Here is a 23325-nt window from a genome sequence, read left to right on the forward strand (position 1 = left end):
ATGCGTTTATATAAACATGTGTTTATATTTACATGTGTTTAAATTGAAATGTGTTTTTATTAACATGTGTTTATATAAACAGGTGTTTATATTAACGTGTGTTTTTATTAACATGTGTTCATATTAAAGTGTGTTTATATTAAAATGTGTGTTTATTAACATATGTTTATTTTAACATGTGTTTATATTAACATGTGTTTTTATTAAAATGTGTTTATATTAACATGTGTTTTTATTAAAATGTGTTTATATTAACGTGTGTTTATATTAACATGTGCTTATATTAACATGTGTTTTTATTAACATGTGTTTTTATTAAAAAATAAAGTGTATTTATATTAAGATATGTTCATATTAAAATGTGTTTATATTAACCTGTGCTTATAATAACATGTGTTCTCCGATTAAAACTGCAGATTTGTTATGAATTCACCAGTTTTAATTTGCGACTTCATCGCGTGCCTAACGATGGATACAGCAAGTTCAAAACGTTTGCTAATATAGACAGTTCCTATATTTACACTGAAACATATTAGATCGCTGGCAGCCTATTCGAAAGATTTGCTTGACAGTTGAAATGTATTTCTTAAATTTTACCTGTAAACTTTGTAAAATGTAAAAATGTGTGTTTGTATAGTTCTTTTAAAAGATAAACATTTGTAAGATGTACATAAACGATTAATTGGTAATTAACAGAAGCATACACACACACACACACACACACACACACACACACACACACACACACATATATATATATATATATATATATATATATATATATATATATATATATATATATATATTAATGCTGGGATGATTAATCGGAATCGGCAATCAGAAAAGTTTTTGCCTATTTTTAGATGCCAAAAACGATTCCTGTAATTATTATTTTCTATTTAATTTTGTTTAAAACAAAATATTCCGTTGTTGGTAGTAATAAGAAATTCATAAATTTTTTTATTATTTTAGACTACCAGTAAAACTAATATCTATAGAATATTCCCACAGGTATGCTTTTTACGTTTGAGAAAATATATGCACATTAACATGTGCTTTTTACGATAGTTGGGAAAAATACCAACCTTATAGAGATTTTTAAAGAATCGGAAAAATACCAACCTCATAGAGATTTATAAAGAATCGGAAAAATACCAACCTTATAGAGATTTATAAAGAATCGGAATCGGTAATTATATCGAAATCAGGAATTTAGTAGAAATTGGTAATTGCATCTGAATAGCGGAAAATATTGGAATCATCTCATCACTAATATATATATATATATATATATATATATATATATATATATATATATATATATTTAACTGGTATATTTAGGCAGCATTTTTTCATTCAAGCAAATACTATTTAATGCACCGGAGATACTTTGCTTCATGATTCTTTTTGTATCTCTATATATTTTAAATTATCGCATTTTACTGTATATTTTAGTTTTCGCTTTTAATTCTCATTTTCGCTCCTTCGGACTTTTATTTCAACACCTGATGATGATTCGTGGACGAATCGAAAGCGCTCGTGACAGCAACAACTATGGAACTTTTATCAATATTTTTGATTTTGATATATTATACGGAAAATCGAAAAATTAAAAAAAAAAAGACCCATAAAGCAAAGTGCCTCCGTTGCATTGAATAATATTTGCTTGAATATATATATATATATATATATATATATATATATATATATATATATATATATATATATATTTATATATATATATATATATGTTCAAAGGTTCATATATAAATTCAGAAAGAGTATTTTGAATTTAATTCTTTTTCTTTCTTCGTTTATTTTTACAATCCTCATCTTTTTCTTCTGAAGAGTAATTCCACTTCGGCCAGCTGCGATTATTCTCGTCTTTTTATTTATATTTCCCTCAACATTGGCTCTATATTCCTTTCCGTTTGAGCCTATATGTTGCCCAGATATTTTAAGATACATACACCAAATTAAACACATTTTACAAAGACAAAACCATCACATATTATATGAGCTGTTCTTGTTAGAAAAAAATTGCTTAAGCATATCGACTCCCAGGGAAACTTTCAATTGGCTTATTTGAACCTTTGCCAATACAGTTCCGTAATTATTAGTCTATACATTCGTTTAGTTTGTATTATTCTAACTACTATTTTCATCTTGAATTTTGTTTGCACAGCATTTCAGTTGATGTAACCTCCGATCTTCTTCAGTCAAGTCTTGTCTAACACGGACATCTTTCTGCCGATATGGGTAATCATTACAGAATTTCGGATGGAACCATTAATTTAATCAACGGGTGGGATTGTTTTGTTCAATGAACCATAACCGTGTAAAAGTCTTAATTAAGTCGTAATTGTAGTCTTTGTATCGCCCACATAGACGATTGCAACTTTAACCTTCAGAAAACTGTTACTTAGAACTGGTTATTACTTATTATTTTTATCCGTTGCGCTACAAGTCCGTGTGTGATGGCTGACGGAACGAAAGCAAGTTACGTTTTTGTATTAAAGAAAGGGTTCCGCTCGAAATTCCGTACAGATTCCCAAATTCGACATAACGATTTTAGGGTTCGACCAGACGCAACTGAAGAAGGTCTGAAGTTACATCAGCCGAAACGTTGTGAGAATAAGATTCAGGATGAAAACAGTAGTTCGAATAATCCAAATTATACAAATTCTCACTCCTCATATAAAAAATTCTGAAACATAAAACTTAATGTTTTCACGTGTCTCATTCTGATCTTTTTATGATTTGAACTAAGTTTCAGATCTTGGAATCAATATATTTAATAACATGTAAAATCTTCCAAGTGAATAACTCGTTTTTGAATATTATGGCTGTGAAGTTCGTTGTTTTTTTTGTTTTTTTTGTTTTTTTGGTGTTTGATGCGTGCGGAACTGTTCAAATGTTTATATAACGAACCAGTCAAGCATTAGATGGTTTATCCATTGATACAGCCACTCCCAATTGTGTTTGCATTTGGTGGGTTTACTTTTTTAAATGGATATGGGTCGAGATATATATATATATATATATATATATATATATATATATATATATATATATATATATATACTTGCATGTTCCTCTGCATGTTTGTGCACATGCATGTGTCTGTTTACTGTGTATTTTTGTATTTGGTAAAGAGTGCACCATTTCCACATGTTGTAATGTATTGATTATTAATTCCATATTATGTTTTGTATTATTTCTGTATTTTATCTTTTTTCTTTTTTTTCTGTATTATTTTTGTTTTTTGTATTTTCTTTTTATTTTGCATTATTTTGTCTTTTTATTTTTATTTTGTTTTCTTTATTTTTTTATTGCTATGAAGAATAAATAAAATGGGCAGTTTAGCGGGAGAGTATCTTATGGGTAACATTTCTATTTTTCATATTTGAAAAATATTAGGTAAAGACGTGTATTATTATTATTATTATTATTATTATTATTATTATTATTATTATTATTATTATTTTTATTTATATTTGGAAAATATTATGTAAAGATGCGTATTATTATTGCTATTATTATTTTATTATTACCATCATTATTATTATTGTCATTAATATTAATATTAATATTGCTACTATGATTATTACTATTATTATTATTACTATTATTATTGTCACGATTATTATTATTATTATTATTATTATTATTATTATTATTATTATTGTAACGATTATTATTATTATTATTATTATTATTATTATTATAATTATTATTATTATTATTATTATTATTATGCCTGTTTTTACTATTGATACTATTATGATTGCTATTTTTACAATTATTATTAGTTGTCCCCCGATAAAAGCACAAACAGTAATTATGATATGAGTAAAAAAAGTAACAGAACGGATTTTCCGGGAAACTCTGGTTACCTCCCCCACCTAGGGGTGCCTTTCGGGTTAAAATGGCTAAAATTGACACTTTTGTGCTTATTAAAAAAAAATTGATGCCTTGGATTTTTATAAAACTTTCTGAAAAGTTGTAACTAACGGATTTCTGTATAATTTTGTTTGTCCATACTTCACGATAACTCTTGGGTGTGTACCAGGAGCTCTTTTAGGGCTAATAAAATTGGGACTATTTTATCATATTTGTCCAAATTTTTCTATGTATGTCTAGCAGTTTTGCATGGTGCTGAACTCAAATTTAAATATGGAATTTGGGAACTTTTGGGACTAAATGGGTGTGGCAAATGATGGAGATTTCTTCTTCTTTTTTTTTTTTTTTTTTTTGCATGGTGCAGAACTCAAATTTACATATCTTAAGGCCTAAAATTGTACCGTTTGTTCATTTTCACCAGAATTTGACATCCCCTGGGGACTTTTGGGGCAAAAGGGGTGGGGCAAATGCTTAGTCATTTTTTATGCCGCGTTCACTGTGCACTCACGGGGGGGCATGCTTCACTTGTTATTATTATTATTAGTAGTAGTATTAGTAGCACTACTACTACTACTACTACTAGTAGTAGTAGTAGTAGTAGTAGTAGTAGTAGTAGCTGTTGTTGTTTCATGCGTATGGCGAATTTGTATAAACTGATTACATGTCACAAATCCGTAATCGATTACGGTGGATGTCTATGCTAATTAATTACAGTTTGATTTGCATAATTGCTGAGTTTTAATGCATATATTTGACCACTATATAGTGCCAAACTGTACATTTGCAATATTCCAAATATCGGAAAAACCGATACAAGATTTTCACATCATCATCATCATCATCATTATTATTATTATTATTATTATTATTATTATTATTATTATTATTATTATTTATTTATTTATTTATTTATTTATTTATTTAATTAATTATTTTTTTATTTATTTATTTATTTATTTATTTATTTATTTATTTTAAGATTCCACTCCGGTCGTTATTGTTGATTTGTCGATGATAAAAACCCATATCTTTCTATAGAGTCTCGGAAAGTTATTCCGGCGCGGTCTGTTACATTGCATTCTTAGTGGAACTCACTAAATATTCTTGCGCCGACTATTATCAGCTGTTTCTTGCTGATAATAACTGATGGTTTTCCCTGGAATCTGAGAAACAATAAATATTCTCAGTATTACAGTATTCTGAGTTCAATGTCTGAATGATTTTATCTGTCCTTCGTCTCAGGCTGTTCGCAGCTACTTTCCGTGGTACCAATCGGTATTGATTCGACTATGACATTTTTGTATTTTTGGTGGGGCCAATTTTATATTTATCGTTTGTTTTCCTTTTTGTTGCTATTTTCCTGAATATATAGAGTCTGTTTATTAAGCAAACATTATTGGTTACATATGTGCATACATGTTTCAGTGGAATCCCAATTTAAAAAGCGATAATGGAGAGCCAAGATTGTGATTGGAATATTGATATATACCTGCGAGAAATATTATCGTAAAGCAGCGTTACATAAGGACACCAACCCCCATAATTGATCGCAAATAATAACTAAATTCTCTAACTAGAGGGTTTTGAGAACGCAATACTCCACCAATACAGGCAAATATGTGCAATTATCTACCTGTTTGCATGTATGTGGTCTGGAAAACTTATCTCTATAACGAAGTATATAAACCTATAAAATATATGTATATTTTAGTATTGAGAAAACGATAAACAACCGAAATGAAACAGTGACAACCATCGAAATTAAGTTTATAATTAGATATGAAAATTTTTGCCGTTGTAAATACCCCATGCGGTAGAGTGGAAAATATAACACGCAACATACCACCTTTGTTTAAATCATGAAAAATAACTTGTATATCTATTCACTGGCTGTTAATTTAACCATATGGGCATATATCTTATGATAAACAAATCTCATTTGAAAACGAGAAACAAATGAACGAATAAAAAGTGAGAAAGAAAATAAATAAATAAATGAATGAATAGAGCTTATCAACAAAATAGATAGATAACGAAGTCGCCACCAGAAAAGAAATAATAACCACAAAAACCTAGGATAGGGAAGTAACGGCGTGAGAGTATAATATTACTTCAGATCAAAGCGAAAACTTAGGCCAATAAAAAAACCGCCAAGTTAAAATAATACATCCCAGCTGCTACAGCTCGACCACATGGGATCGTACTTCCCCTCTTCCTTCACCCCCACTTATACCCCCTTCCTTCAACACACCTTCCTCCCTAATCCCTACTTCTCACATTCACAAAGTATCCACCCCACTTCCTTCCAGAACGTAAACCGAATGTAATCTTGACCAGCGTTTTAATATCGCGCCGTTTTTGGTCTGATGAAGTGGTCTCTTTGAATTGGGGTTCCACTGAAACATGTCTGCACATATGTAACCAATAATCTTTGTATAATAAACAGACTATACATCAGCTCTGTCCTCCATTGAGCACTCTATAATATTCACGCGAGCTTCATTGGATTTACATATAGGAAACCAATCTGTACGACCATTATATATATATATATATATATATATATATATATATATATATATATATATATATATATATATATATATCATGTTTCGGTAGTTTTTCTTTTCATTACACACAATGTACAAAGTCCAAATAAACAAATGGCATTTCTTTTTACAGTTCTTCTTATTTTGTTGTGAAATGTGTTATTCCTGTGAGTGGACGTTCATGTGGAATTTCAGTTCGTACGGTTGCGAGAAAGTCTTTCCGCACAGCGTGCACAGACACGTCTTATCTTTGGCGTGGGTCCGCCGCACGTGACTGTCATGGGCAGCGTGGGACGCAAAGGCTTTCCCGCAGTGTTTGCACTGAAAAGATAAAATATACACAAATAAATAATAAAAAAAAGTAAAAGAAAAGAAAAGAAAAAAAAATGTGTGTCAAATATTTATTCTGGTAATAAACATGCCTTCACATACCGCAAACACCTATGTAAATTAGATTGCAAAATAATAAGCCTCTTTATTTCTATCCAAGAATGACAACTATTCTAAATAATAATAATGATAATAATGATAATAATGATAATAATAATAATAATAATGTCACTCAGACCTCAAGGAACAGCATAAATTGTTCTTAAAGAGAAATCTTTGATAATGTCTTGTGTGAATACTCCTAGTGAGTAAATAATAATAATAATAATAATAATAATAATAATAATAATAATAATAGTGTCCTCAACTGGCACCACACCTAGTCGAGAAGGATCAATGAGGATGCGAAGACCGAGTAGAGATAGCACTAACCAAGCATCAACTGGATTAGTGCGAAATGGACTAGAACCTTGAAGAGACTTATTGCCACACAAATTCCAATGAAGATCAATGGGCATTTCCTGCGAGAAGCCAATGCCAAACAGCGGTTGCGATGATGCAAATTCACTTGTAAAGGTTATTGACAGATATGGAGAGGGTATAAAGGATTAAAAACTAAATGAATAAACTAAAATTAAAAAAAAAAAAGAATAACTGGTAAGACTTGTTGTCAACCTAACTCCAGGGAACACTACCGGTTGTTATCAGTGAGCAATCTCTGATGATGAAAACTCCTTGTGAGTAACGAAACTTATTACTTTCACTAAGGAGGGTTTCTTTTTTCGGTCGAGTTTGTTTGGACATGAAATCTTCATCCTCACCTCCTCTCTTCGTATTTTACGCATGAGAGTATTCATAATTTCGCTAATTAACAGTCCTTCTATTTCATACGAATCTACATCATGTGCTCTAATAGATTTAATGTCTCTGTAAGAATTTAGAGAACGAGTGACACTCTCTTTTCAGCTTATTTACATAGTGTGTCTGTACACACCGTAAACACGCATGTAAATTAGATGGTAAAATAATCGCATCCTTTCCTTTTATATTATTCATGAGGATAATAAAGAAGTGATTTCAGTTCGGATGGCATGTTTTCTCCATGCTCTGCCACAGGCAAGGGTCCCTGTTCAGAGGGAGGAATGTCAAGTTCTTTTTTGAACAGGTAGACTGATGATGGCTGCATCCGTGACAACGTTTCATACAGAGTAAAATTCCTGATAGTGTTCAGTCCACCCTTCCACCCATCTACTGCAGTCTAATATGATTGGTTGGTTGTTTTACGGCATATCAACCCTTTTCAGTTTATTTAATGCCGAATCTGGTGATTTTGAAGAACGATTTTTGGTCAGAGTGGACCTGGCAGCAATGGCAATTAAAGGGTGGCTCCACACTCCCTAAGGCCTGCAAGCTGGGGCCTCACCATCGGATATAGTCATATCCAGGACCAGTCTAATATGATGTCATCGGCAATTGATTTCAGTTGTACAATCTTGTTTATGGTTGGACCAAATATAAAAGTAAAGAGACTTATTATTTTTAGTTGTGCAATACGAATTTCTTAACAGATTAACAAAGTTTATGAATTTTCGAAAAAAATTGAAATGGAAAAAAATAATGATGGTTGTTTTGTGACTCAACGGGTCAGTCTAATTTTGATAGAAAGATCTAATTTTTCTTTCTTTATTTTTTTTTTACCTTGAAAGGTTTCTCTCCAGAATGCTGTCGAATATGAGTGCGTAAAATGCTTGATGCTGTAAATGCCTTGTTGCAGTAAACACATTTGTATGGACGCTCTCCGCTGTGGACCTGTAAAAAATAAATAAATAAATAAATCTAATTTATAAAACAGACTATGTCTGCATGTTATGCAATCTATCCCGGGTTACGCTGTCATGTTGAAAAGTGTGATTTTGCTGTCAAGGTTGGTTAGTGCAAAGAAGAGTTCAAGGGTTAAGTCGCTGACGTATGTTAAACTCGGTAGCTGGAGTCGACGATACTACCTGGAATAGGTCAATTGGGTACGTGTGAGGGAGAATGTAGAAAGAAAGAAAGAAAGAAAGAGAAAGAGAGAGCATGAAAGAAAGAGAGGAATATATCTTTTCTATCGCATGCGAGTCAGTCTGGTTTCTGATTTTGGACGGAGCAAACGAAATTGACGCAAAGAGAAAGTCGGACAAAGAAACGTAAAAGAGTTAAGAACGGACGATAAGAAAGAATGGGAAGCACTAAGACTTAGAAAGAATAAAACCAAAACTTAATTAAAAGAAGCCCCCGACTTGTTATTTTGTGCATGCGGTTTCCTTTGTAGCTACGAACGACGAAGCCAAGAAGCAGAAAAAAAGGTATGTCAACGCTTGGTTATACACACACGCACACACGTACGCACTTAGATGACAAGACATTATGAACACAGCCATATACAGACAGTAGACTATCACGATTACATACATAGATACAGACAAAGAGACACACGCACTCACACATGTCTATCACACATATACATATCACGCACACGTATAAAAAATACACGTGATGAGATATACACGCCAGAGACAATATCCTCATCCCCGCTACGCAACATGTGTGTCTGTGTTTCCATTTTTTCAAAATGCATCACCTTTAAGACGCAATGTCGCAGAGCGGCGCGAGGCAGGTCAAATGATTGCATTATTTGTGAACAGTTTATAAGATTTTAACTGATAAATTAGAAAAAAAAATGGAACTTGGCAGGAATAAGTCGACTTAAAGTGCTCTTGTACACATGCGCAATACAAATATTTATACTTACAGTGGGTTCATTTCGATATCCATCAGACGATAGCTCAAGCGGTAACGACAAATGTTAAAGTTCTGTATGTTTTGGTTTCGATTCTAGCCGATGGAACCTAAGCCCCATTTTCTTTTTTTAAATCAATACTATATATTTTACCCAATAATAATAATAATCGATAGAGAATTGACTTTGTAATAATAAATACGAAATCTACATGAATTAAAATATAATTTTAAGCGTATTTTACGACCGGACAACGCCGAGTGTCCAGCTAGTAAGCAAATGAAAATAAAGAGATACAAATAAGATATATCCTGTCGATGAAGATGTTTCTTCAAACGGCATAATTATGAAGAGGAAAAAATTAAAAAAAAATGTTATCAATCTTCGTTATCTTAATGAATCATATCATCAGTTCTTATATGTCCATGTATAAGTGTGTTTCCCAACCTTTTATGATTTACATTATTTTTTCTTAACAATTATTCGATCATAATAAAAATTAAAACATGCAATATCATTAAAAAAAAAAACGATTTTTTTTTAAATCTGTTTAAAAAAAATTAATTACGAAATAAAACTCACTATACTGCATTTTCATTTCTTCGGAAACAGGTCAGCAATAATTCAAGCTAACTATATTTCTTTTCTCTTGTATATATATATATATATATATATATATATATATATATGTGTGTGTGTGTGTGTGTGTGTGTGTGTGTGCGTGTGTGTGTGTGTCTGTGTGTGTAGATATAAGTGTATATATATGCATATATATGTATATATCACTATATATACCTACGTATATGTAGCTATACATACACATATATATATTTATATTTATCACTATATATACCTACGTATATATAGCTATACATATATATATATATATTTATCTTTGCGTTTCATTAACACTGATGTTTACATAGGAAATATCATTATATATATATATATATATATATATATATATATATATATATATATTAAAACAGTAATTTACGTACACGCGTGTTTCAAGGTAGCTACCCCTCATCAGTGTAGCTTGACTGTTTCTAGGAATCGAACTCCAGACCATCTTTGCACTTGGTTAACACTGATGTTTACATAGGAAACACCATTATATATATATATATATATATATATATATATATATATATATATATATATATATATTACTCAATTTCATTTTCACGGTGAGGAATTCTTCTCTGTCACTATGTTGTCGACGATATTTTCAAATCTCTTCAACGAGACCGGAGTTATACTGTTTTAAAAGGACACTTGACAATGGCAGAGCAGACGTTCTCCTTCCCGTTCCTTTCAATTGAGACACGTTACTCAGAACCTCCTCCAACTGATACGTCACTTCAGGGGAGACTATTCTGTCTATCTAACATGATTTTCGTTTTCACCCTTTTTTATTACATCACGATTACATTTGTATAGTACTGCATGCATATGTGCTTAAATGTGTGAACACACGAAGAGAAGAAGACAGTGAGTGAGTGAAAGAGAAAAAGAAATAGAGATAGCGAGAAGGGGGGGGTGAAATATTGAAAGTTATTTAGAGTTAATTTTCCATAAGATATATTGGAAAAATACATAATACCTCTTTTGAAATTGAACGTTTTCGTCTATATCTATATTTGTTATAGGCACATAATGAATCAAATTCCGTGTGATGTATCATTAAAATGATTAAGAAAACATGGGGGCGGATAACTATGTAGTATACTAATTCTACTACTGTTAATAGTAAAAACAACATAAACTTCAAAACTATTGGGGAAAATGTCACCCAATTTGACATGAAATAACCTTGGCGTACCCGATATCAAGCATGTCATAGAACCACCACTACTACTACTACTACTACTACTAATAATAATAATAATAATAGTGGATACCCATTCCTTCAAACAATGTGACACCTATTCATATCCAACAAGACCAGAAAAATGGCTATCTATACAGCAACTCCGACTACAAAATGGCGATCCCGTCATCAAGCGTTGCAGACTTGATCTCTATTTCTCCTTTTTAGCTCACCACTCGCTTATCTCTCTTTATCTCTGTCTGTCTGTCTGTGTCTCTCATACTTTCTCTCTCTCTTTTATATATATATATATATATATATATATATATATATAATAAAAATCTGCCTCTATCAATAACAATGAACCAGTCTACATATATAATCCGAACCAAAATACTAATCGTGATACCTCTAACCCACCCAGTCGCATCAGGAGAAAGAAAAATATTTGGTTTAATCCCCCATTTAGCGTAAATGCCACAACTAATATACCTAAGGGATTCTTCAACATTGTAAAAAACTCTTTCAAATACCCACACAGATATAGTTCTATTTTCAATAAAAACAATAAGGATTTCTTATTCAACAATGCCTAATTTACCACAAAGAATCTTAACATCTAATAACAAAAAAATTAGTTCAACCTAAAAAATCCCTTTCCAAATTAAACTCAAAACTAACTGTAATTGTAATACAAACATCTATGCCCACTCAATAATGATTGCATCCATGAAGATTTCATATATTCAAGCACAATTACTGAGATCTCACGCAATCCTCCCATAACATACATTAATATTTTATCTTCAAGTTATCCTTATTCCCATCCTCCATCTGATAGTGTTACTAATCCAATATACCACTCGAGCAGCCCCTCCATCTACAATCATAGAACTAGCAATAATAATAATAATAATAATAATAATAATAATAATAATAATAATGATGATGAGAATAATAATATTTCTCTTAACAGCCATCCTAACACTAACAACACTCATTATCCCCTCCAAAACAGTCCTCGTACAATCATTGTCCCACCCAATGAACAAAATTCAAACTATGTTCCTAATACAAATCAGCAAATTAATATTAATTTCAGGCCCCGAGCTTTTAATGAAGTAAATACATATATCAGGGCTACTTCAACATTAATTAAGAAAAGAATATCTAACCACATTTCTTCTTTTAACAACTATAATTCTAATAATAATCAAGGAACTTCTCTAACCACTTTAATTAAAAAACTTAATTCTAATAATACCCCCTTCTCAATCAAATGGACTATCATAAAAAAGTTAAGTCTTATACCCCAGACTCTAAGTCATGTCGCCTCTGCACAACCGAAGCTATAACTATAATTACTTCCCCTCAAAGTAACAATATAATAAATTCTAAAAATGAACTGATCTCTTTCTGTAGACATAAGTCCAAATTTAATTATGATAATTTTGAAATTACATAGCTATTAATTTAATCTTTCAGATATATATAATTTTTCTTTAACATTATCGTTTTTTGTACATACTTTCTTAATACTTTATAACTTAATAATCCTTTATTTTATTTCTTTATTTCTTCTTTGTTCGGCCGGTTTTTATTTGCAATTTCCGTTTTAGTGTTTAAATACTCCTATCTATGAAATATATCAATCTACCTACACATTCATATCCTGTATGTATATTTACTTATATTTTACTATATGCATTTACTTACATATTACTTGCTTTATCCGGAATTTGCAGATACTGGCCATCCTCTCCCCTTAATTTTTTTAGTGTCTTTTAATAACTCCTGCTGATATTTTCTTAAGTAATATCCTGTATATTTCAGTTGACCTCTTTTTTGCCCTATATTTTTGGCGCCTTTTAACGTCATCTTTTCTGGGTCATTTTGACATTTGCTTTTCTATTTTATATTTTATTCAATCACCATTCAATTTTTTTTTCTTCTTTTTCGCTCATTGTTTCTCTTCTTTTTCTCCACTCACTTTTTCTCTCTTCTTCTTCACTTATTTTTTAATTACACTTTGTCTCGGCAGCAGAGTTTAACGCATATCTTTTTTTTTTTTAATAATATTATTGGATTTCTTTCCCCTTTTCCTTGTACTTATTTGTGAATTATTCCACGGATTTCGGCCGTTTGGATTATTTTGGACCATCTTCCAATTACGCGATTTCCATGGATTTTAATTGTGCGAATGGAAATTTAACTAACTTTCTTGGATTTACATTTTTGGATTTTACCGTCGTTGGATACTTTACCTTTCACCACAATATCCATTCAGTGAAATCAACTTTTTTTCTCCGCCTTATTCCCTCTGCTTCACCTTTGTTATCAAGTAAGATCTTTGACTTACTTGCAGTTTTGTATTTTAATACTCACATTCAATGAGTAATGTTTCTGACAAAGGGAGAAGAGCTTCTGTTTCCTGGGTCAAAATCTAATCTATTTAACGCTTATCGTTGACAAGCTTTTCATCTTAAAGAAGTGTTTTCTTTTAGCTCCTTATATCAAGTGGCTTCATGCCTTGTCTGGGGGTTATTTTCATGAGAAATTCCAGCTTTCTTGACAGGTACCACAGATTTTATTTTCTACATACCATTGGTTGTTTCTATACCCACTTCTGAAGCTATCTATTTTAAGAATATATCTCGTATGATACACTAGGCCCTTTGTAAATTGGACCTGGATAAGAGAACTAGAAACCTAAAGATTATAAACAATGTACTGTACCAAAAGGATGATGCTATGTAAAAAAAGGGGGGGGACAGCTAATAAGCTTTGGAGATTGCACGGACGATGCAATATATGGATTAGAGAAATACATCACACAAAATCCAGAGAAGTTGATTACTGCCGCCAAAAAGTAACGTCAAGATGAACAATACAGTGAACAGCGAAACGAACCCCCCCCCCCCCCCAATAAAAAATAAAGAAGAAATTAAGAAAAACGAACCAATTAAGGACTGGATATAGGATAAAACATAAAAAAATTTCCATGTTTATATCAGGGGACGAGTTTTAAACGACTGGGAGAAATGCACCCCAAGTCTTCATTAAGATATGCATCTAGGGTAGGTGTCTATAAAGTTTTGGAACTGGAAGCCATATCGCTGACTTCTTTAGAACTACGCGGGTCAAAATATAATTAAAAAAAAATGACCTGGACTGTTTTATACTATTTTCCTAAATTAACTATGCTTTTTAGATAAAACTGGTTCTCCAAGACCTCATTCTTTTAATCATTTTCTGAAAAAAAAATAAATAAATAAAAATACACACAATTTTCACACATTTTCATGTTTTAAATATTTTTTACGTTTACAATAAGAGCTCCGTGGGCAGGATTAAAGATATTGCTGTGCCGGATTTGGCCCGCGGGTCGTAATTTGGACATCCCTGATCTAATAGAAAGAAAACTCTGATGAAAATAAAAATTGGTCTACTGCTTGCTCTGTTTGTGACAACCAATTGCACCGACTGAGCTCAACAGTGATTCCAAAAAGTGCAGATAGTTCTACACAAAATATTCAACGGGATAACCACTTGGAGACGCACAAAATAACACAATGAGTATAAGCTTAATAAAAGAAAGGGTAGAAAAAATCGCGGAAAGCAGTACATCTAGATGTCGTGTACAAAGAAACGAAACCGTAAACCACATCATAAGCAAATGCAGTAATATAACACAAAAGGAATATCAAAATGTGACTGCATTGAAAACTAAGTCTACAAAAATCTGTGCAAACATATGAAAAAATTGTATAAACACAAATGGGAACTAGGAGTGGATAATTGAAGACATACGATTTTCTGGTATAAGGGATACACATTACAAAAAAAAAGAAAAAGAAAAAAAGAAACCGGTCTAAGTAATAATCAACAAGGAGGGCGAAATTTGCTAAATAGTAGATCATAGTCGAGCACCTGTTACGAAAATAACGATAGAGTAGAGAAAGACTAGTAACGTTACTTCTGCGAGAAAGCGGCTGTAATAAGTTGAGGACATTACCTACTAGATTTCGAAGTCGGTTTTGAAGTCAGTCAAGGCAGGAAAGTTTATTGTTCAATTATCTTTCTTTGACTGTATGTTTGTTAGTGTCAAAATAGCGGCACGAAACAGTTGAAAAATGTTTCGTTTTAACCTTGCTGACAATATTAGTAAAATTTCAAATAAAAAATTAAAAAAATTCAAACTTTTAATTGAAATCTACAGCAAATTTTTGTAATGTTTAATTTTTAATGTTTGAAATATTTCTGAACTGGTGACTTTGTTTTCTTATTATTTGTTTGAACTTAATTCGTTTGTATTTTTGTTGACTTATTGTCCATTTTTTCAGTTAAACTAATTTATCTTTCATTTTCGTTTTAAAAATTAAACACGGCCCTAGATGTGGCAACAATGGCTCATCTTATAACGTGTTTGGATCATATACAGGTATATATATATATATATATATATATATATATATATATATATATATATATTATATCATATATATATATGTATTATATATATAATATATACTTATATATGTTATATATATTTATATTATATACTAGCATTTAAGCCCGGTGTTGCCCGGGTGTTTGGAGGTGTATGCTGAGCAAATGAAACAAACAAAAAAAAACAAAAAAACCCCAAAAAACAAACATGATCAATTTTTTAAACTTTGACCCCTATTATGACCCTTTAACATATATTGTTTTGGGTTCAAATCAAGTTATTAAGTTGCTCAACCACGTGAGAGTCCCTCACGTGGATTCTACATATTACACATATCTCCATACGCCTTTGCAACACAAAGAAAATTCCTCAATCCATTGTCTATCTTTGTTTTATAATTATTTTTACTATAATGACAATTCACTAAATTCCTGGGATTGCATCTAAATAGCAATAGGTATTCGCTTTTAACTTTTTAATACTGGGCTCGATTCTAAGCTTTTCCTTTAATAAATATTATTTTCAAACTTCCTCTAATTACTCGGATTTGTCCCCTTCCATATATATCAGTTTTGTAGTGGATTTTATCGTTTTTGTTCCCTGCTCTGCAGAACATGAATGAGTTTTGCAATGAAAGACGTAAAAGAGTTACAGTATAAATGTTCGGTACATTTTAAGTTGTGAAACTAATCAGAAGGTGGAGGAAATAGAAAGAGAAAGGGGAAATGAGAAGAAAGAAGAAAAGGTGGTTTGTTGTTTTTTTTTTTTTTTTTTTGGTTTTGCAGAACATAATTAAGTTTTGCAAAAGGAAGTAGAAAAACGAAAAGCATCAATGCATTTCGTCTCAGGAAGCCAATATCTTCAGACGGTCTGATCCGGTAGCACCAGTATAGAATAAGAATAAGGAGTAAAAAGATATGAGGGTGAGTGGGAGCGGGTAGAATAGAGATGTTAAAAAAAAAGGCAAGAAAGCCGAGTGAAAATTGAAGCGTTGAATAAACGAATTGCAACGCTGAGAAGATGAAAGTCATACAAATCACGGCTTATCATGATCGCTAGTGTCAATAGCAGCCATTATCGTTGTTGTCATAATGCATTTTATACTACTACTAATACAACTAATAATAGCAATAATGATAATAATAATAATAAGGAGGGAGAAGTAGGATCAGGTGAAAGAAATGGGAGGAGGAAAGGTGGCGAGAAAGGAGCTGGGAAAAGGTGAAGGAATATCGGAAGAAAACAAAAGCTAACAAAGAAAAAACAAAAACAAAATGGCCGATGTTAACGTGTATTTCATTATAAAAACAAATAAATACAGCCCTAATAGCATCAACAACGATAACATGAGAAACAACAAGAGAGAATTCAATTGAAATTCGATGAAATTATATGGAAATGGATTTTGCCACTGGAGAAAAGAGGCTTTTCATGACGAGAATGTTATTTTTACACCCTCCTCTAAATCCTCTGAAAATATGAAAACCCAACATTCTACGTCGCTCTCCTCTCCATCGCTTCTTCACTCAGTCTGTTTTTCTATCCGTCGATTTATCTATCGCTCTAGCTAGAAGTTAGTCTAATACTATCGAGGTAAATATCATTGATATTATCTATCTATGTCTGCTTCTCTCTCTCTCTCTCTCTCTCTCTCTCTCTCTATATATATATATATATATATATATATATATATATAAAACTGGAAAAGAAAAGGACAATATGTTGTAATAACAAAATATAATAAATTTATAGCTTAAAATACTGCAGCATAAATTTTTTCTTGTCCTTTTCTTTTCCAGTTTAAACAACTGGTCCTTTACTTTTCCATGTTTAAGCTTAACTATATTACTTTTCATGCTTGCATTTTTCTATCGCAATATATATATATATATATATATATATATATATATATATATATATATATATACTTCGGAGTAGTTTTTATTTAACAATCAGTGGTTATGTAAACGTGAGATTGTAGGTTTACAAAATATTACTGGCAGTAATATTCTATAAGTTATCCCATCTAAACGAGAATTGCTCGATATTCAAGATAGAGCAAATAAATTAAACTGTAATTCAATGAATTTCAAAAAACTCTTATTGAAATGAAATGAAGTGGCTGAGTTTCATATCAAAGAATTTTTATTATTCTAAGCAAGACAAAGAATGTTTTAGAAAGTTTATCTCCTTAACCTATAGGGTTTCGATGTCTACCATCTCATCAGAGGAGTGAAAATATTAGCAAATAGTTATAAAGGTATGCACCCTATTTGCTAAAGTCAGTGAGACATGGAAAGTCAAAGTGAAAATAAATTTATCAGAAGTTCTGTAGCAGGAGTATTTGTAGAAAAAGGATATGAATGTTTTTGTTGATCCAACTTGTTTGGTAAAATCCATATATATATATATATATATATATATATATATATATATATATATATATATATATATATAGTAATTTATAAAATATATATGGCGATTAAGCTACACTGAATATTCTGCGTTTCATCCAACTATAGGATTCGTCAGGCTTATGCGTATAAGCCTGACGAATCCTATAGTGGATGAAACGTAGAATATTCAGTGTAGCTTAATCGCCATATATATTTTATAAATTACTAACTAGCTCTACCTACGTATTGAGCACTTTTGAAGTAAATACTTAAAGTTTACGCGTAAATCTATACTTTCGTATATTAAATTATGTGAATAAATGAAGTAGTTATATATATATATATATATATATATATATATATATATATATATATATATATATATATATGAATTTTGCTTAGGGTGTTTTTTTTTTGCTTTATTGTCTCCCCTGTTGCCTCGTTTGTGTGTGCGTGTGTGTGTGTATGCGTGTGTGTGTGTGTTTTATAAAAGATAATAGGCGCTCATACATTTTTGTATTTTATATTTTATTCGTTGACGTATAGGAAAGCAGAATGCTTTTTAGACATAATTATACAACCAAAGCTAATTAAAAGAATTGAAGTGGACTTTTTTTTTTAATATGCCAATCCTAAAACTGAAGTATATTCTAGCCTGTATTGTTTTAATTAAAGTATATAGAAATAAAGCCATACGGAAACAAAACTTAATAAACTGAACTTAAGTATAATAATAATAATAATAATAATAATAATAATAAGAAGAAGAAGAAGAAGAAGAAGAAGAAGAAGAAGTATAATAATAATAATAAGAAGAAGAACAACAACAACAACAAGTATCAGAACAAGAAGAAAATTAATAATAATAATAATAATAATAATAATAATAATAATAATAATAATAATAATAGCACCCTTACAAAAACAGAATAGAAAAAGGGAAACAAAAGTCAGTCACACCTTTGTTTGAAAGAAGCCCTTTCATTAGCCAATAGAAGAATTACCACGCGGGAGAAAATAACAAAAAATCTTATTTGTTAGTTAGCTGGAGTAAACATTAGATATATGCATAAAAAACACTCGATAAGACGAATTCCATGCAGTTTAACCTGACGATTCCCAACGAGGACGAAACACAACAGTTTCTGGGTAGCTTCATTGCCATAGATATGTTTTCATACCTTACAATATATTTATATATATATATATATATATATATATATATATATATATATATATATATATATAAACATTAATACTTATATTGGACTGAAGCTTACAACGGCATTTCACCAGTAAACTTCTCCCATTAGTCATTTGTGTTATATCTATATATATATGTATATGTTCAGTGTGAGAGAATATTTATATAATGATTTTACACAGCCGAACCAATGTCGCAACCCACTAGAACCAAGAAAGCCGAGAAACCGGAAGTCCAAGACTCGAGTTTCGCCCTCATTTGGCTCATCAGTTAGACATATCCGCGCTCAGGATTTGAAACCCGAGACTCTTGCATGCTAGGCGAGCACTCTACCAACTGAGGAAACACGCCACCCACACACAAGAAAGTCTATTAACTTACACAGATTAAGCAACTCGCGGCACAGATCTGACAGTGGAAAGACCTACCTCTTATCGAACAAGGGACGAGGTATCAAACCAGCATTAACCCAAGCCGACATCTCACCAGTAGGAATTTTATATACTCGAAAGGACGTTATCAGTTAGACATATCCGCACTCAGGATTTGAAACCAAATCCTGAGCGCGGATATGTCTAACTGATGAGCCCAAATGAGGGCGAAACTCGAGTCTTGGACTTCCGGTTTCTTGGCTTTCTTGGCTCTAGTGGGTTGCGACATTGGTTCGGCTGTGGAAAATCATATATATATATATATATATATATATATATATATATATATATAAATATATATATATATATATATATATAAATATATATATATATATATATATATATATTCGGACGATGTCAAAACATCGTAAAACTCACTACTCGTTAAAGCAGCCGCCAATAGCGTAATGGTTAGGAGCCTTGACTGCCGTACAAACGGTCGGGTTTCAATCCTGGCTTGAGGTAGTTGCCTGTCTAGCCGCACTGATGAGCTGTGAAACAGCGAAACAGTACTGTATGTGGATGACTATAATGCTCCTCACCTTGAGTTGAGCATATTGAGAAGTGAAACACGAATTACCATTAGCATATAAGCGACGCTCTTTGTGTAAACAAATCGAGCGGAGGTATTTCGGACGATGTCAAAACATCGTTAAACTCACTACTCGTTCAAGCAGCCCCCAATAGCGTAATGGTTAGAAGCCTTGACTGCCGTACAAACGGTCGGGTTTCAATCCTGGCTTGAGGTATTTGCCTGTCTAGCCGCACTGATGAGCGAAACAGTACTGTATGTGGATGACTATATATATATATATATATATATATATATATATATATATATATACACACTAGTTTTACAGTAAATAGCAGGAAAACTCCGAGTTGTCCCTTTCTCCAACAAATCAGGAGTAAATCGTTGGTCTGTGCAAATAAATAAATAAATAAATAAAAATATACCGTAAGAGCAGAGACTTAATGGGGTGTGCGTGTAAATTTTCCCGAGTTAGAAAAAAAAAGGGAAGACAATATGTACAAGTGGGGAGAAAGGAGAAAGTTAAAATGTATACCCAAATAAGTCTAACCGAATATTGGGGATATATTTCAACATAATAAGGCTATGTTAAAATTGTAACGGTCTTTAAGCTCAATGACAATGGATTTACATTTTCAGAGCATATGTAACATTATTAAACATCAAAATCACAGGAATATATAGTTAATTCACATTGATATTGTTTAAATTACTGCCTCTTACACGTGTTTCATTGAATGGCATAGGCCAAACAAACCATCAGAGATTCTACATTAGTTCATCAAAGAGTAAAAGTACAGGTCAAAAAGAAAAGGAAATTTGGTTCAAAAGGAAAAGGAAATTGAAAACGAACTGGAAAAACGTTTTAAAATGCATAAAAATCCGAAATCCAATAAAAGTAGTAAAAACTTGTTATAGATAAAACATTGAAGGCATATCGATGTGCAGAAGAAAGGAAAGAAGTTTAGTTCGTAGACCACGCGTGAAATAGGCTCATTATTAACGCCATATTTGAATTATTACTGAGCTCATTTATATATATATATATATATATATATATATATATATATAAATATATATATATATATATATATATATATATATATGTTTTATTTTTTATTACCGTTTTTTTCTGTTTAGTTACATTATTGTTTCAGCTACGCGACCGTCTTCTGGCCGTCATGTAGCCTCCTCAGACTTTTACAGAAACGAAGGCTACATGACGGCAAAAAACGGTCGCGTAGCTGAAACAATAATGTAACTAAACAGAAAAAACGGTAATAAAAAATAAAACGCATGCTCTACAACACTATTTAACATTTCTTCAGGTTTTTATTAATTACCATTTCTACTAAATATACATATATATATATATGTACATACATATATATATATATGTGTGTGTGTGTATATATAAGTATGTATACATATTTATATTATGTATATTATATATAAATATATTATATATATATTTATATATATACATATATATATTTATATATATATATTACATATATAATATATATATATATATTTATATTATATATATATTATATATATACATATATTATATATATTGATATATATTATATATATAATGTATATATATATTTATATTATATATATTATATATATATATTATATATTTATAAATATATTATATATATAATGTATATATATTTATATTATATATATAATATATACATATATTATATATATATTTATATTATTTATATTATATATACATATATTATATATAGTTATATTATATTATATATAATGTATATACAGTGATGATCATATTTATTGGCACGGTAAGATAAAATTTAAATTTTGTCTAATAAATTCTAAAAAAAAGGGATTAAATTAAAGAAAATAACAAAGTATATTATGTATTTTTAACTGGCCTTTCCGATGCAGCAATCGGATTTTAGAAAAAATAAATAACAAAGGAACAACAAACATAATTGCAAAAAACCCCTTGTTCAAAATTATTGGCACGATTTATTTAATAATCAATTGTATAGCCTTTGGCCTTGATTACCTTCCTCAGTGGCTTTTCATAGTTTACAACCAAGTTGTTGCACTCTTCAGTAGTAATTTTAGCCCACTCTTCCTGACAATAATCCTCCAATTGAATAAGATTCTTAGGCTTCCTTTGCATTACCCTCAATTTTAATGTTCTCCATAAATTTTCAATTGGATTAAGGTCTGGGCTTTGTGATGGCCACTCCAAAACATTAATATGATTGTCCTCAAGCCATTTCTTAGTCAGTTTAGCCGAATGCTTTGGGTCATTATCTTGCATGAACCACCAACGACGACCAAGTGAGAGCTCTTTAGCAGAGTCTTTCAGGTTTTCATCCAATATTTTAACATAATCTTCCTTTTTTATGCTACCTGTGACCTTAACAAGTCGCCCTGGTCCAGAGGCAGCAAAGGATCCCCAAAACATCAAACTGCCTCCACCGTGCTTCACTGTGGGTATGGTGTTCTTAGGCAGGAAAGCTTCGCCAGATTTTCTGTAAATATAAGACACTTTATTATGGCCAAATAACTCTATTTTCGTTTCGTCAGTCCATAGAACACGTTTCCAGAATGCAACATCTTTATCAATATGACGTTTTGCAAAGGCTAGCCTTGCTTTCAGGTGCATAGGCTTCAATGAGGGAGTATTTCTCGGACGACATGCTTTTAAACCAGCTCTCTTCAAAACTCTACCAACTGTATGTCGAGATACATTCACTCCAGAGGTGCTCTGTTCATCAACAATCTCCCCAACAGAGATCCTTGGGTTTTGTTTTACTTGTCGAACAATTTTCCGTTCATCTCTTGGGGAAAGAATCCTTTTTCTCCCTCTACCCTCTAAACTCATAACGTGGCCTTGCGATTTGAACTTGTTTATTATGGCTCTAACAGTGGATTTGGGAAGGTTTAG

The 23325-nt window shown here is 31.2% G+C and overlaps 1 protein-coding gene across 1 annotated transcript in view; it reads right to left on the reverse strand.

The window, feature by feature from the left end:
• Window positions 1-6409: 6409 nt before the first annotated feature.
• The window catches only part of LOC145293927 (PR domain zinc finger protein 14-like), a 334529-nt gene continuing 317613 nt past the window's right edge, over window positions 6410-23325 (reverse strand). The window contains exons 8-9 of the mRNA XM_080140752.1: window positions 8481-8591; window positions 6410-6773 (exon numbers count right to left, since the gene is read on the reverse strand). Coding sequence (XP_079996878.1) covers window positions 6612-6773; window positions 8481-8591 — 273 coding nt within the window. The 3' untranslated portion in view covers window positions 6410-6611. The remainder of the gene's footprint in view (window positions 6774-8480; window positions 8592-23325) is intronic.

The sequence above is a fragment of the Euprymna scolopes genome, chromosome 15 (assembly GCF_053919585.1).
Source record: "Euprymna scolopes isolate OS-2025 chromosome 15, ASM5391958v1, whole genome shotgun sequence".
In the NCBI taxonomy this organism is placed as follows: Eukaryota; Metazoa; Mollusca; class Cephalopoda; order Sepiida; family Sepiolidae; genus Euprymna; species Euprymna scolopes.